This window comes from Clupea harengus, chromosome 7 (assembly GCF_900700415.2).
Source record: "Clupea harengus chromosome 7, Ch_v2.0.2, whole genome shotgun sequence".
Lineage (NCBI taxonomy): Eukaryota > Metazoa > Chordata > Actinopteri > Clupeiformes > Clupeidae > Clupea > Clupea harengus.
Window position 1 is genome coordinate 21,201,840 of NC_045158.1, and position 12,500 is coordinate 21,214,339.

The 12,500-nt window shown below is 45.2% G+C and overlaps 2 protein-coding genes across 2 annotated transcripts in view; one reads left to right on the forward strand and one right to left on the reverse strand.

Annotated features, from left to right (window-relative positions):
- The window catches only part of glt1d1 (glycosyltransferase 1 domain containing 1), a 39,253-nt gene extending 36,030 nt beyond the window's left edge, over window positions 1-3,223 (forward strand). Inside the window, exon 12 of the mRNA XM_012832841.3 lies at window positions 1,566-3,223. Within this exon, the coding sequence (XP_012688295.2) occupies window positions 1,566-1,715 (150 nt within the window). The 3' untranslated portion in view covers window positions 1,716-3,223. The remainder of the gene's footprint in view (window positions 1-1,565) is intronic.
- An 800-nt stretch (window positions 3,224-4,023) lies between these two features.
- LOC105904889 (transmembrane protein 132D) overlaps window positions 4,024-12,500 on the reverse strand; it is a 66,537-nt gene continuing 58,060 nt past the window's right edge. Inside the window, exons 6-9 of the mRNA XM_031570821.2 lie at window positions 10,655-10,860; window positions 8,171-8,444; window positions 7,559-7,750; window positions 4,024-6,624 (exon numbers count right to left, since the gene is read on the reverse strand). Of these exons, the coding sequence (XP_031426681.1) occupies window positions 5,239-6,624; window positions 7,559-7,750; window positions 8,171-8,444; window positions 10,655-10,860 (2,058 nt within the window). The 3' untranslated portion in view covers window positions 4,024-5,238. The remainder of the gene's footprint in view (window positions 6,625-7,558; window positions 7,751-8,170; window positions 8,445-10,654; window positions 10,861-12,500) is intronic.

Here is a 12,500-nt window from a genome sequence, read left to right on the forward strand (position 1 = left end):
AATATGTCTTGTCATGTCATTCTAAGGTAGTGGCAGCTCTTAGATTTAATCGGACAATCACTGTTAAACACTGTCAAACACAACCCCTTGGTATTAGTGTGTTCTCACTTTGTAGATGTTCCCAATGTTAGACCTTATAAACAAAATAGAAGACCAGGGCTTTTCAGCAGTGCCTGAACCAAGTAAATACCGACTGGAAGACTGTTGACTCATGTAGAGAAAGGTCAGACATAGCCCTTAGGCCATTATAACCTGTGAGCAGCTCATTTTTAAAATACATTCAACTCTAGGAGGACATTTAAAACTCGCTGGCCCTCTCATCTGAGCGAGCTCCAGAGGGTTTTGGCGCTTTTGCTGGGATAATTAAAAGCTACTGTATTCCATCCCTCTCTGGACGGCAGGTCTGTGAATGCAGTTCTGCTCTTTTTACTTTCCAGGCCGCTTTGAAACGAGGTGCACCACCAATCCTTCAAAGAAGCACTTCAAAAGCTCCTTCTCCTGTAAAAAAAAATAAAGGCCTTGGTGGCCATTTGGGTCTCAGTCACGCAACAAGCTCCTGGCTGGTGTTAACAGCCTGGCCTCTGCTGAAGGATCCTCAGTCATTACACCTTTGCCAGATCCTAGCGCTCATAGTCGAGTGAGGGCGCCAGGCCAGGGCTCGGCTCACAGAGGGAGTCTGTGTGTTCAGAGTGTGCTGGTGCTCAGGGAACCATCTCATTATACCGTTTTTAATTGTGTGGAGTTTGTGCCTGGCAGTTACCTGTTAGTTTGCTTCGTTCATTCGTTCCCAGACAGGGTCCTTCTCAACTTTGGACCCCGACTAAACTGACCAAAAATGTTGCCAGCAGTTATTGGGTTGGAGGTCCAGGGTTGCCAACATGTAGTGGCATGTCAGGGAATGTTTGCCCAGTTCTCACCCTCCCTCTCTGTCCCATTCACCCCCACCATACCAAGGCATCCCGGCATCAACTGTCAAATGAGTTGAAATATAAACGGCTCCAGAATGTGCGGTGGTAAACAAGGACACTCAAGGCCTTTTTTCGGCATCGTGCAGGGAGCAAGTGGACTACAATGCTGTTAATCGTGGACGCTCCCGCTGTCACGATAGATTAATGCATGACTAACCACGGCACAGCCTGCAAAAAAAAAAAGAAGCCGAAAAAAACAGAGCCCCTGGGTAATCTGCGGTATTTCGTCATGATTCAGTGGTTAATTTAAAGTCCTTTGTGAGACAGCAAGTCAGGGCTGAATCAGTGGCCAATTTAGCTGCCTCATTTTGGCTCAGCCTTCAAGTCCTCATTATAAGCCAAGTGACAGCCGAGTCTCCCCTTTCAATAAGTCACAGGAGAGGGGAGAGTGCATAATTCACTTCAGACATCACCAGCTGGAGTTCAGGTAACATCTTAAATTGAAAAAGACAAGGCGCAAAGTTTTTTTAGCAGCAGCAGCGCAGGAGAAAACTAATGCTAACGAATGACAGCAGGTAAACTAGCCACTTCATGGCACCTCTTCGCTTTGCCTCTGCCCCTGTGCTCACAAGTTTGGCTGTTTTGCTTCTTCTTCAGGAGTTTATCCTGTTGGCCAAGCGACTGTTGGATGACAGGCTGCTTCAAAAGCAGCTATCTGAAAATGGAATGCGCTACGTGGGGGAACGCCACAGCTTCGCCCAGGAGAGGAAGACCTATCAGCAGCTGGTGGAGACCCTGCACTTGTGATGAAGACGACGCTTTCCCTCCAGAGCTACTGTGTTTTAGTGGGCATTCAAGTGTCTGGTTTACATCTTGAGCGAAAAATTACCAGCTAATTTGCACTCAGGCTTTCCTCTTGGCACCAAATACAGTTGGCATTTCTGTCAAAGCACTTTGTGATAGGAGCTTTTTAAAACGATAATTGCAATTTGACTGTTAGTTACATAATTATTCTGCCTGACCTAATACAGACATTTTTAAACTCAAAGTAGGGCTGTGTTTCTGTGGAATCGCATACTATCCTCACAGAGACAGGTTTCAGGACTAGTGAACTTCAGATCTATCCAGACACTCTATTGTCTCACTTGGTCTTAGTAAGTTTACATCTGTTGAACTGTAATGATTGCCAAGGAACAGAGTTTATCATTATTATTATTATTATTATTATTATTACTATTATTATTATTATTAATACTAATAATAATAATAATAATAGTAGTAGTAGTATCCAAGGTCAGGCTATCTAGAGGAATGTTCTTGAGGATTTCTTTTTTATTTGTACTCCTCCGGGTCTGGTGCTGCGAGGATCTCAGGAATACTACAGTGAACGACTGACAGGATATAAGCACGTGTCGTCTCAAAATCTTCTTCTTTTTTTTTTAGAATTAAAGTGTTTTTTAATCTGTGATCAGTTTACACTTTTAGCTGCATATGTATCAAATGTTATTGCCTAGACCAATCATTAACTAACCCAAAGGCATGGCATGAACTCAACTCTTGTTTTCTATGCCAATTGGAATGTTATTTGGGTTTTGGACATGTAACTATATCATGGATGAATGTTTAATTGTGTCGTGACTTCATTACTCATGGATTGACAAAGAGTTGTCAGCCATTTTCCTGTAGTCAGGGCATGTAGGTAGAAAAAGGTTTTGGTCCTGATGGCATTGACAGTGCATGTGACACGTCACAGCAGGAATGGGCCATTTTGGGGGTCATTTAAATGCAATGGTTATCTAGCTTTATGTCATTATGTCAGCTAGCTGTCATATACTATTTGTGTCTTAATTTGCTGGGGAACAGACTATCAGGGTTTTAGTCCAGTCGACTTCCTTGCATAGTCATTTTAATGTTTACTCTGTCTGGAAATATGATATGGGCATTATACATTTTGCTCATTATGCTATTAATTTATCATAAAATAGGACTGTTCTTAAAAATATCAACACGGTTCTTTATTATGTCTGAGTGTTTGCCGCTGGTGATGGGGTGATTTATTTTAAGTTAAGTTATTTCAAGTACTGAAACATTTAATTTAAGACAAGGTGATGAAACAATGTAATATTTAAAAATGTTTACTCAAAAGATACTTTTATGTATTGGGCATTACAGGATGGTTGGTATTTAATGGTTTATAAGTCTTTCTCTCTATTATTTAGCCAGATATATTTAGCCTTATTATGTATTTAATTTATCTCTTGAGTTGTACATCATTATGCAATGCAATACAAAAATAAAAGCAAATCATGTTTGCAGAAATGTTTCTTATCTCAACATCTGAGATGAAAATGTGTTGAAAAATAACAAAGGCTATATGAGCCCTTCACTCTGAACACCAAGGAATCTGGTTAATAAAAAGCCATATCTCACCATGTTTCAATTTCACAATTTTGCCATAAGATCTCTGGGGACATCCAAGTATGATCAGTGAATACCAAAAAAATAACAGTTTAAGTGTATAAGGTAAGGCTGAGTTTTGAAAGTTTTTTCATCAGAAAACATTTTGTCAATATTTGTTTCAGTAAAATGTCAGTTCACAGAATTTTACCATAGCTACTTAAAAGTTGTTTCTATACGGCCATTCCATTGAATTCCGTTGGTACACCACTTCACAATAATACACTGAGACACATCTCCTGTCCCAGGCCTGATTACTCATTCAATTTTCAGGAGCTTCTTTTCACATTCCTGCCCCAAGCTCAGAGACTCCAATATTGTAGAAAAGGTCAGAAATCACCAAGGTTGGGATGCTAACCCTCGGCTGGCGTGTAATGTCAGTCCAAGCAGATACTCTGAGATGCTGAGATGACATTTTGTAGTGAGTGTGTAATCTGGGCAGACCTATAGGCAGGCAACACCCATGGGCCTCCATCTGAACACCATGAAAGAGTAAAAAGGATGGAAAGGCCAGAGCTATATGGGCGCAGTTCCTGTCTTCTTTGTTCAACACAATACACCCCCTTGCGCTGTGTGTGTGTGTGTGTGTGTGTGTGTGTGTGTGTGTGTGTGTGTGTGTGTGTGTGTGTGTGTGTGTGTGTGTGTGTGTGTGTGTGTGTGAAGTAAAATGTGGATATGTGTGTGTGTTTAGTTTTTTGACATTACTTGCTCTGACTAGAATTTAATAGTGAGAATCCACTTTTATGGTTTAGAAGTTTAAAGCCTGGGAAGACAACTGAAGACATCAACTGAAAGTTAGCGCTTAACCTTGGCAAATAATTGTATGCTAGCCGTATGTCAATGATATTACAGAAAAAACAAACTGTCTGAAGATTTTAATGAAAAAAAAGAAAATAATTCAAAGCAGTCAAGACATAAAATGCAGGATAAAGAAAAAAAAAGAGTGTGTGAAATTCTATACAACATCCAGGCAGGTGTAGCACAGTATAAAAAGCCTCACATGAGGGTTGTGCTGATTACAGATGCATGTACAAGTCCGTGTTCTTTCTCGAATGGTTCACTTGTGAGCTTGACATATACTATGTGTGAGGACTAACGAAACAGACGCATACATGTGGAGATATTGACTTAATATACGCATCACTTGTTAGTCTCTTACCTCCACGCCCAAAAGATGATTTGATTTTTCCTCATCAACCATCCTTAGACCTCACACACACACACTCACAGTTTGTTCTGATCAGCTTTGCCTCTGACGACTGATATCTGATAACACAAATGGAGATCCACAAGTATATGGTTCTGTGTTTTTCCCTATTTGTAACATGTCATGAAATAACAGTTCATGAAATAACAGTTCAGTAGCATTTAGAAGGCCTTGGTTGAAATAGTGTGTTTCATCCCCCAAACCTCTGTTATGAACAGTAGCGCAGTATGCATTGATAAGCCATATCCACTCACGCTGCTAGCAGGACTTCAGCATGATCCTCCTGTACCCAGTGCAGAAAGGCATTGAGGTGGTGAGACACACTGTCAACACCCTTGAAAAAGACAAGAGTTTTACCCCCCAAACCTCCAGTCTCCCCTTTGCCCTTCGTCCTCAACAGCCACGCTCTGTTGCAGTTCACAGACACTGGCCAACATTGGCAAAGCTTCGTGACCATTCCACCGACTGAAGGGTTTTTCTCTCTTTGGGCCTAGATTCGTGTAGCACTTAGGACAGTCATAACTTGTCTTTAGTCATATCTCTGGACCATAACTGCTGAAATGGGACAGTAATAATTTGATTAGTTGCTCCTAAGTGTAACATTTCATTTCATTTGAGTTGTTCTTTGAGTTTTGAAACTACCTTTTCAGCCGCCCACATCATACACTAAAGCTGCTCCAGAGAGTCTGAGTTGGGCACTTGGTTTTCACACTCGCCATCGTGGCACCCCACTCGTCCTCTGTCGCACCCGGGCTCCCCGCAGTCCCTCTCCTCCTTGCCCACCCAGTGGATGCCCCCGAGGCCGTTCTCCCGGGGGGACAGGTGAGGCGACTGCCTGTCCAGCGAGCCAAAGGTGGTGAACTGCACCCGCTTGCGCTTGCTGGTGGGCGAGTCGGCACGCACCCCGCCCCCCCTGCCACACAGCGTAGCCCCATGGCACCCCCCCACCGCTGGCCCCCCAGCAGCATGAGTGGTGTTGACTGTGGGGGAGCTCAGGGCCTGGCAGTGGCTCCTGCGGCTGAGGCTGGCTGTCTTGTCGATGTCGATGACGGTGGTGGCCTGCTGGGCGTGGTGGTGGTGCTGCTCGTGCTGCATGGGGCTGCCCGGCACGCTCATCACCAGCTCGGCGTCCGTGCCCAGCCACACCCAGTCGTGCCGGTGTCCCGCCGGCTCGGAGCCCTGTGTGGGCACCTGCTTGTGTCGGAACTTGACCAGGTAAGAGATGCAGTTAGCGAGGAACACCAGGATGGCCAGACAGAAGACGCCCAGAAGCGCGTACATGCCGATCTCCAGGTCGGTGAGCGGACGGAGACCCAGAGGGTTTTCCCAGCCCAGGCCATCGTCATCCCCATCCTCCTCACCCTTGCTGTTTTTGCTGTTGCTGCTGTTGTCGTTGGCCTCTTTCTCCATGCTCTTTGGCACCTCCACCGGGAAGTTGTTGTAGTTCACCAGGTTGCCAGGGGCTTTGCCCATGTCTCCGGAGGAGTTGCCACCGGTGCCGTCCTTGATGGTGGGCTTGGTAGTGGTGCTAAGCTTCCTCATGGCACTCTCCTCCCGCTCCGACGCCGGGCTGGCTGCCACGTCCTGCTCCGTCCCTGGACCCAGTCGCGCCGAGCCTGGCTGCTTCCGTTCGCCGCCCCCCTCCCCCACCTCCTCCCCGTCATTGCCGTAGTCACTCCCACTGTCCTTCCGAGGAATGGTAGCCCCGCCTCCCAGACCTGTTCCGCTGCCCCCCTTGCTAGTTCCATTGCCCCCGGCATCCACACGCTGCCTCCCAGTCTGGAACTTGACCTTTAGACTGCCTAGGCCGACGGCCAACACTGTCTTCCTCTTAGACTTGTGGCAGGCCTCGCAGATGCCCATCTCCACCCGCACCAGTGCTCCCTGCCCCTCACCCTCCGCCACTACAGTCGCCGCCGGGGGCTCGCCTTGGATGGACACCACACCCTCGTCCAGGGAGGTGACGGACAGCCGGTAGTGCGTGGGGTCGTAGAAATCCAGTGGGGTGAGAGAGCCGTCACTAAACTGAAGCCAGGAACTCAACACTGCCTCCTAAGAACAAGAGAGGGCAGAAGAGAGACACCGAGAGAGGGTGAAATCAAAAATGTTAATCGTAAAAGAGTTGGGTAGAGAAGGAGGAAGCAAGAGAGAGAGAGGCTTGAGCGATCAGAGGACAACATCATTTCCGTGCACAGCAGCACGGACTTAATCTTTTATCTCACCCGTGTATCTGGAAATATTTGCTCATTTCCACAATAATGCGGGCTTATGTGATGAGCGGGAGAGTTGATTTTGAATGATTAAGGCAGGGGACGAGCGAGTGAGCAGAGAACTGATTGCCACGGGAGTCATTAAAGGACAGAGAGACAATGGGGTCTCACGCCTCAGTGAGTGGCAGCCCGGCCTCTGGATCTCTGACCCGCTTAGGGTGGCTCAGCTCGGCTTTCTCTCCGCTGTTGCTGTGGACGACGATGATGAACGTACACGCATATTTACTAACTGTGATATATTTACAGTACCAGTCAAAAGTTGGAGAAGATTTTTCTTTGATTTTATTATTTTCTACATGGTAGATCAAACTTTTTTAGTTTAGTACATCATTCCATATGTGTTCTTTCATAGTTTAAATGTCTTCAGTATAAATCTACAAAGTAGAAAATAATAAAAGTAAAGAAAACACTTTTTCACCTAAAAATGAAAGGTGTGTCCAAACTTTTGACTGGTACTGTATGTAGAATAAACAGCTACAGGGCATACAGTTATAGGAAATTAATACCCAATTACTGTAGGTCTATAGGTCACTCTGCTTCATATTGAGAGTGATATATCAGTACCATGTCTATGCATCATGCTTTTCTCTAGTGACATGCCCTGGGGTAGTTCCCTACTTGTAATTACATGTAGCTAATTAAGAATATTTCAAGGGGTCCTGGAAGGAGGTGAGAGATCTGATTGGTCGGTGTGACTGTGACTGAGTTGCGCTGACCTGTTTGGGGCTGCTGAGTTCCTCCTGTGTGGTTGCCGTGGCGAGGACGGCCCTGTTGCTTCCCGGGCTGAGCTGCAGGCTGAGAGAGAGGCCGCTGACCAGCTGCAGCCCCAGCTCTGTGATGCTCACACGCTCGTCCAGCACGCGCACCGTTCTCTCCGCCAGGATGGAGTCCGACAGCGGGGAGAAGACCTGGTGGGAGGTTGGAGAGTAAGGGAGGCAGAGAGATGGAGAGTAGTATGATGAGGTTGGGAGGCAACAGTGGGAGGGTCACAAGGTCAATAAAAGCAGAGAGAAATGAAAGAGAAAACAAGTGAAGTCACAGTGTAAGAAGAATGAATGGGAGAGAAACAGATAGAGAAACAAGAATATATATAGTCCATTTACTCTGAGGCAATTCATCAGAGCCATTCGTGTCTGGCCAATGGAGGTTTAATGTTAAAACACATCAAACCTCTCAAGACATGAACATTTATTCATTAAGCCAAAGCAATCTAGAGCACAGATTTACATCATTATCATTCTGTGTTCTCCTTGGGTATCGAACCCTTGACCTTGAAGTTGGTACTTTGCCCCTTGGGTGGGGTGAGCACAGCGGGCTGGACAGGGTACCTGTATTTTGGTGGTGCCCACATCTTTTCCAGACAGGACCCTCCCGGCTTGTAGCCTGGCGATGCGTGGGTCCTCCACCTTCAGGAAGTAGCGCACCAGCTTGGTGACGTCCACCTGCCAGTCGGAGCCCAGGAAGACGGCCAGCGGCTCGCGAGGGCTTCGCGCCTCCGACGGCTCGGCCACGAAGTGTGTGACGACGCGCACCAGGGCGTGCTGGAACTGAAGCATGCAGCCTTTTCCTTTACGGTCGTCCTCGTCGCTGCTCCAGCCCAGTCTTGTAGCACACACACACACACACACACACACAGAAAAAAGAGCATGTGAAATACGTGGCCCATGCTCCAACACAAGTGCACACATGAGCATGACATCAAACACGTGAAATGCACACATACACACCCACAGCAGAATACGCTTCTGCACTAACAAGCCATCTCATGCCGCGCACACACAGTCACACACAAACGTGCAATCATAGTGACATATGTTGCCTTCCCCTAATGATTATACTTACTTCCCCAGCTGTGACATGCTGACATAACACATACACACACACACACCCTGACACATACACACACACACAAACACCCTGACACATATAAATGGCATACAAAGTTGTACCACAAATCTCTTTTTTGCTTTGAAGGACAGCAAGACAGGCACAATATCTGCCCACACAGCCGTATCAAAGAATGACATTTGCACGCTCTCACACACACACACACAAACACACACACACACACACACACACACATGCATGACATCAATAGAAGAACATCACCGCATAAACATTGATGCCTGAATAGTCACACTCAAATGCAAGTACACACACACACCAGGACCTATACAGGTGCCTCTTGTACAGGCACTTTCCGAACAATTAGACAATCCACAGATCCAAAGGTACGAGTAGATCCTTCCATAGCTACTAATGTTTAACATATATACTATCACTAGTTGAACTAAATACATATCTAAATTGCACTTTCTGTCTATTTGAAAAGATTCATATTGATTAGATACTATTTACAAGGACTACTCTATATTAATATTCATTGCATTATGTGTTCCCCCATAATCTTTTTTTAAAGATTTATTTTTTAGTATAGTGCTTTCTATATTTTTAGCATAGTCCTTAGTGTATTTATTTCCTGCCTATTTAGCCCATTCAGACTGTCTGAGACACTGCTGTTCATCTATGGTGCCCCATATGGTCCAAGAAGGACGTAATGTTGTCTCTGCTGTGTGCTGTACTGTGTATAGCATTCATGGGTTTGATGCATTCATTGCTTTCTATGGCTTGATTGCACCTGTGATCTAGCCTTACAGAACATATTACGTAAGGACATAAAGGCTTTTCATAACCTTACATAATAGTGTTATTTCATAGGTGCATCAAATCAATTCCTTGACAAGGTGACTTCTCTCCGCCCACACCACCCACTCTCTGCGTGTGCATTTGTGTGTGTGTGTACTGTGCTGTGTGTATGTGTGTGCATTTGTGTGTGTGTGTGTGTGTGTGTGTGTACTGTGCTGTGTGTATGTGTGTGTGCACAATCAGTGCTATCAGTCTGTTCATCCTGCTCTCCGCCGACCTAGTTCTTTTTTCCTGCGGCCGCAATTGCCAATCTGCGCTGGCTCTGTGCAGTGGCTTCCTGAGAGCCTATTTCAGCCAGTCCCTGCAGTCGAGGCCCTCTTTCTCTCTCTGACGCCAGCTGTGACAACCTCATTCTCAAATGTAGGTAACCACACAAAGTCCTCCGTTTCTGGCCAAACAATCGTCATTAACACTCGCGCTCACAGGAGCTAGCGCTTAGCTTAGGAAGTGCTAAACGGGAGACTCTTGACAGGTTGGTCCAAAGCCTCTCTTATTTCCTGTCATTATTTGCAATGAGCTGAGTGGCAGGAGAAGAGAAAGCGACTATGGTAGGGAGTTAATGTGCGAAGGGGGGTTAATGCCCGTCTCTGCGCTGGTCACTGATTAAGGCAGGACAAACAGATGGCTCAGCAAGCCCAGCGTCTCCTTTGCTGAAAAACGCAAAAGCCACAGTGACAGCTGGGGCATCTCGACGATCAGAGCACCTCTGTTTATGATGGCGATCATTTCATTGTTTGCAAACATTTCTGACGGAAAGGAAAGGAAGTTGATCCCCACTAAGCACACTTGCACACTACATTATACTCTCTAATATTACCTAGTGTCTTTCACTGTTATGTTTTATTGTGACCAAACATTTGGCATAAGTGACTTTCCACTTGTCCATTTCTCTCTCACTTCTCTTCTCTACTGATATCTGTTGTCCTTCTTATGCATATGTGTATTTGCAGGCATTTCATATGTTTCTGCACCACAATAAGGTACCAACAAGCACCACAGACATCGAGATCATCCCATGAAATCAAAGAGGGGCCTTCACAGTGTGTGTTAGCTGCTACGGGTAAGTGACACCAGAAAATGACTCTTGTGTCACCAGGATCTGGTACCTCTTTGTGGGCTGTATGGGGATCCTCCAGCCCTTGATCTGGCTGAGCTCGTTGTCGGAGAGCTCGATCTGCAGGGGCAGCCGTGGGACCCACACACTCATCTCCAGCTGGGCGCTCAGGTAGCTGTAGGTGAAGTTCACCGTCATCCTCACTCGCCCCCTCTGCTCCTTACCGTTCACATACACATAGTCACAGCGGTCTGACACCTGAGAGAGAGGGAGAGAGAGAGGGATAGAGTTAGAGAGAGGGAGAGGGAGAGGAGAAGGAGAAAGCAGAAGAAAGTGAGAAAGAAAGCCGAGGGAAGGAGGAGAGAAGGTGTTTGTGACAGGAACACATTGCAAGGAAGAGAGAAGGAGAAAAACAGACAGGAAGAGAGGTGATGTTAGTTTCAATCCAATCTCTTCTGTTTGTCATGATTGAAATATGGCTTTTTTTCTGATAAGCCTTCCTCCTCATTCAAGTTTCAATCTGATTTCACTCAAGGATTGTGAATTTGTTCTTAAGAAATTTGCATTCTACACATGTCTTAACACAAGGACAAACCAGAGGAGTGTGACTCTTCTAAGGCTGTAGTCTTTGGGGTTTGGAGGTTTTCACTTGTGAGGTACTTATAAAGGATAAAGGATATAAGGATAAAAACAAACAACAAATACAAATGGAATAAATCCTCCATACAACCGCAGTTGCAATAATTTAGATTTTTAACTTGGGGAAACATCTTGGGTTTTACAGTCCCTAAGATTAGCAATTATAGAGACAGAAGCAGTTATTCTCAACTCCTCTGCCAAAGCCAATGTCAAAGTGTTAAGCTCTTAACTTTATTCACACTAAATGCTTGCAGACTGTGTCTCATTGTGAAATCTCCCACGGAATGGTGCCATTAAAGATCCTAAAATGTGACCTACATGGTTTTTATTCTCTTTCAGTGGCACAAATGAATTTAATACAGTGTAATGGGGCGTTAAATAGGCCTACCCGCTAATTTTAGGAAATAGTAATAGGCGGTTAGCTTTTTAATGGTCTACACTGATCACTCAATGGTCTGATACGATATAATTGGGCCGATTGTGCGTGGCAAAAGCAAGGCACGTTAATAAATGGGAGCATAGACTGCACCATCGGGTGCAGCAGTGAAGATCTAAGTTGCGGTAAATGTATGGTGATTTAATAAGGCGGCGTAACAAGAGTTTAACATCAGTCTATCGAGTTTGCGTTTTTCTTTTTTTTCCCCTTTTCTGAGCTCATTTGTTTGATTTACATCTGTGATGCAACCTTGCCATGTCTTGCTCGGTGTTTGAAAAATGGCTTGTAAGCTTGTGAGGCCTTCAAAGCCTCCCCCGTACGCTCTCTGCACCCGCTTATCTGCAAAAACCTGTGCCTCTTAATCAATGGGATCGTTTACGGCCCGCTGGTATTCCGTCTTTTCCCCTGCGCTCTGGGGAAAATATGGCGCTAGCTTTGAGGGACAGCTCAAGGAGGAATGCAAATAGGAGAACCAACTGCGGTTTGGAGCCTGTGTCAGTATGGGCTGATGCTCTGCTGTTATAACATCTATATAATATAAATATATTATAACATATATATAATATAAATATATTATATCATCTATATAATATAAAATTCACATTCATTCATTCAGATTCAAATTCAGATTCAGATGTGCACCAGCAGCACACACCTAATGTACATTATTTCCACTGCAGATATGCAGTACAACTTTTCAGGTTGTGTATTAAGTGCAAGCGTAAGGCAACAAAGGTAACTGTTCTTCTGTCCCTCATATGAGATAATACAGCTTTACCTATCCACAAACACAAACAGCCAGTTGAAATTCATTGGTGTCCTA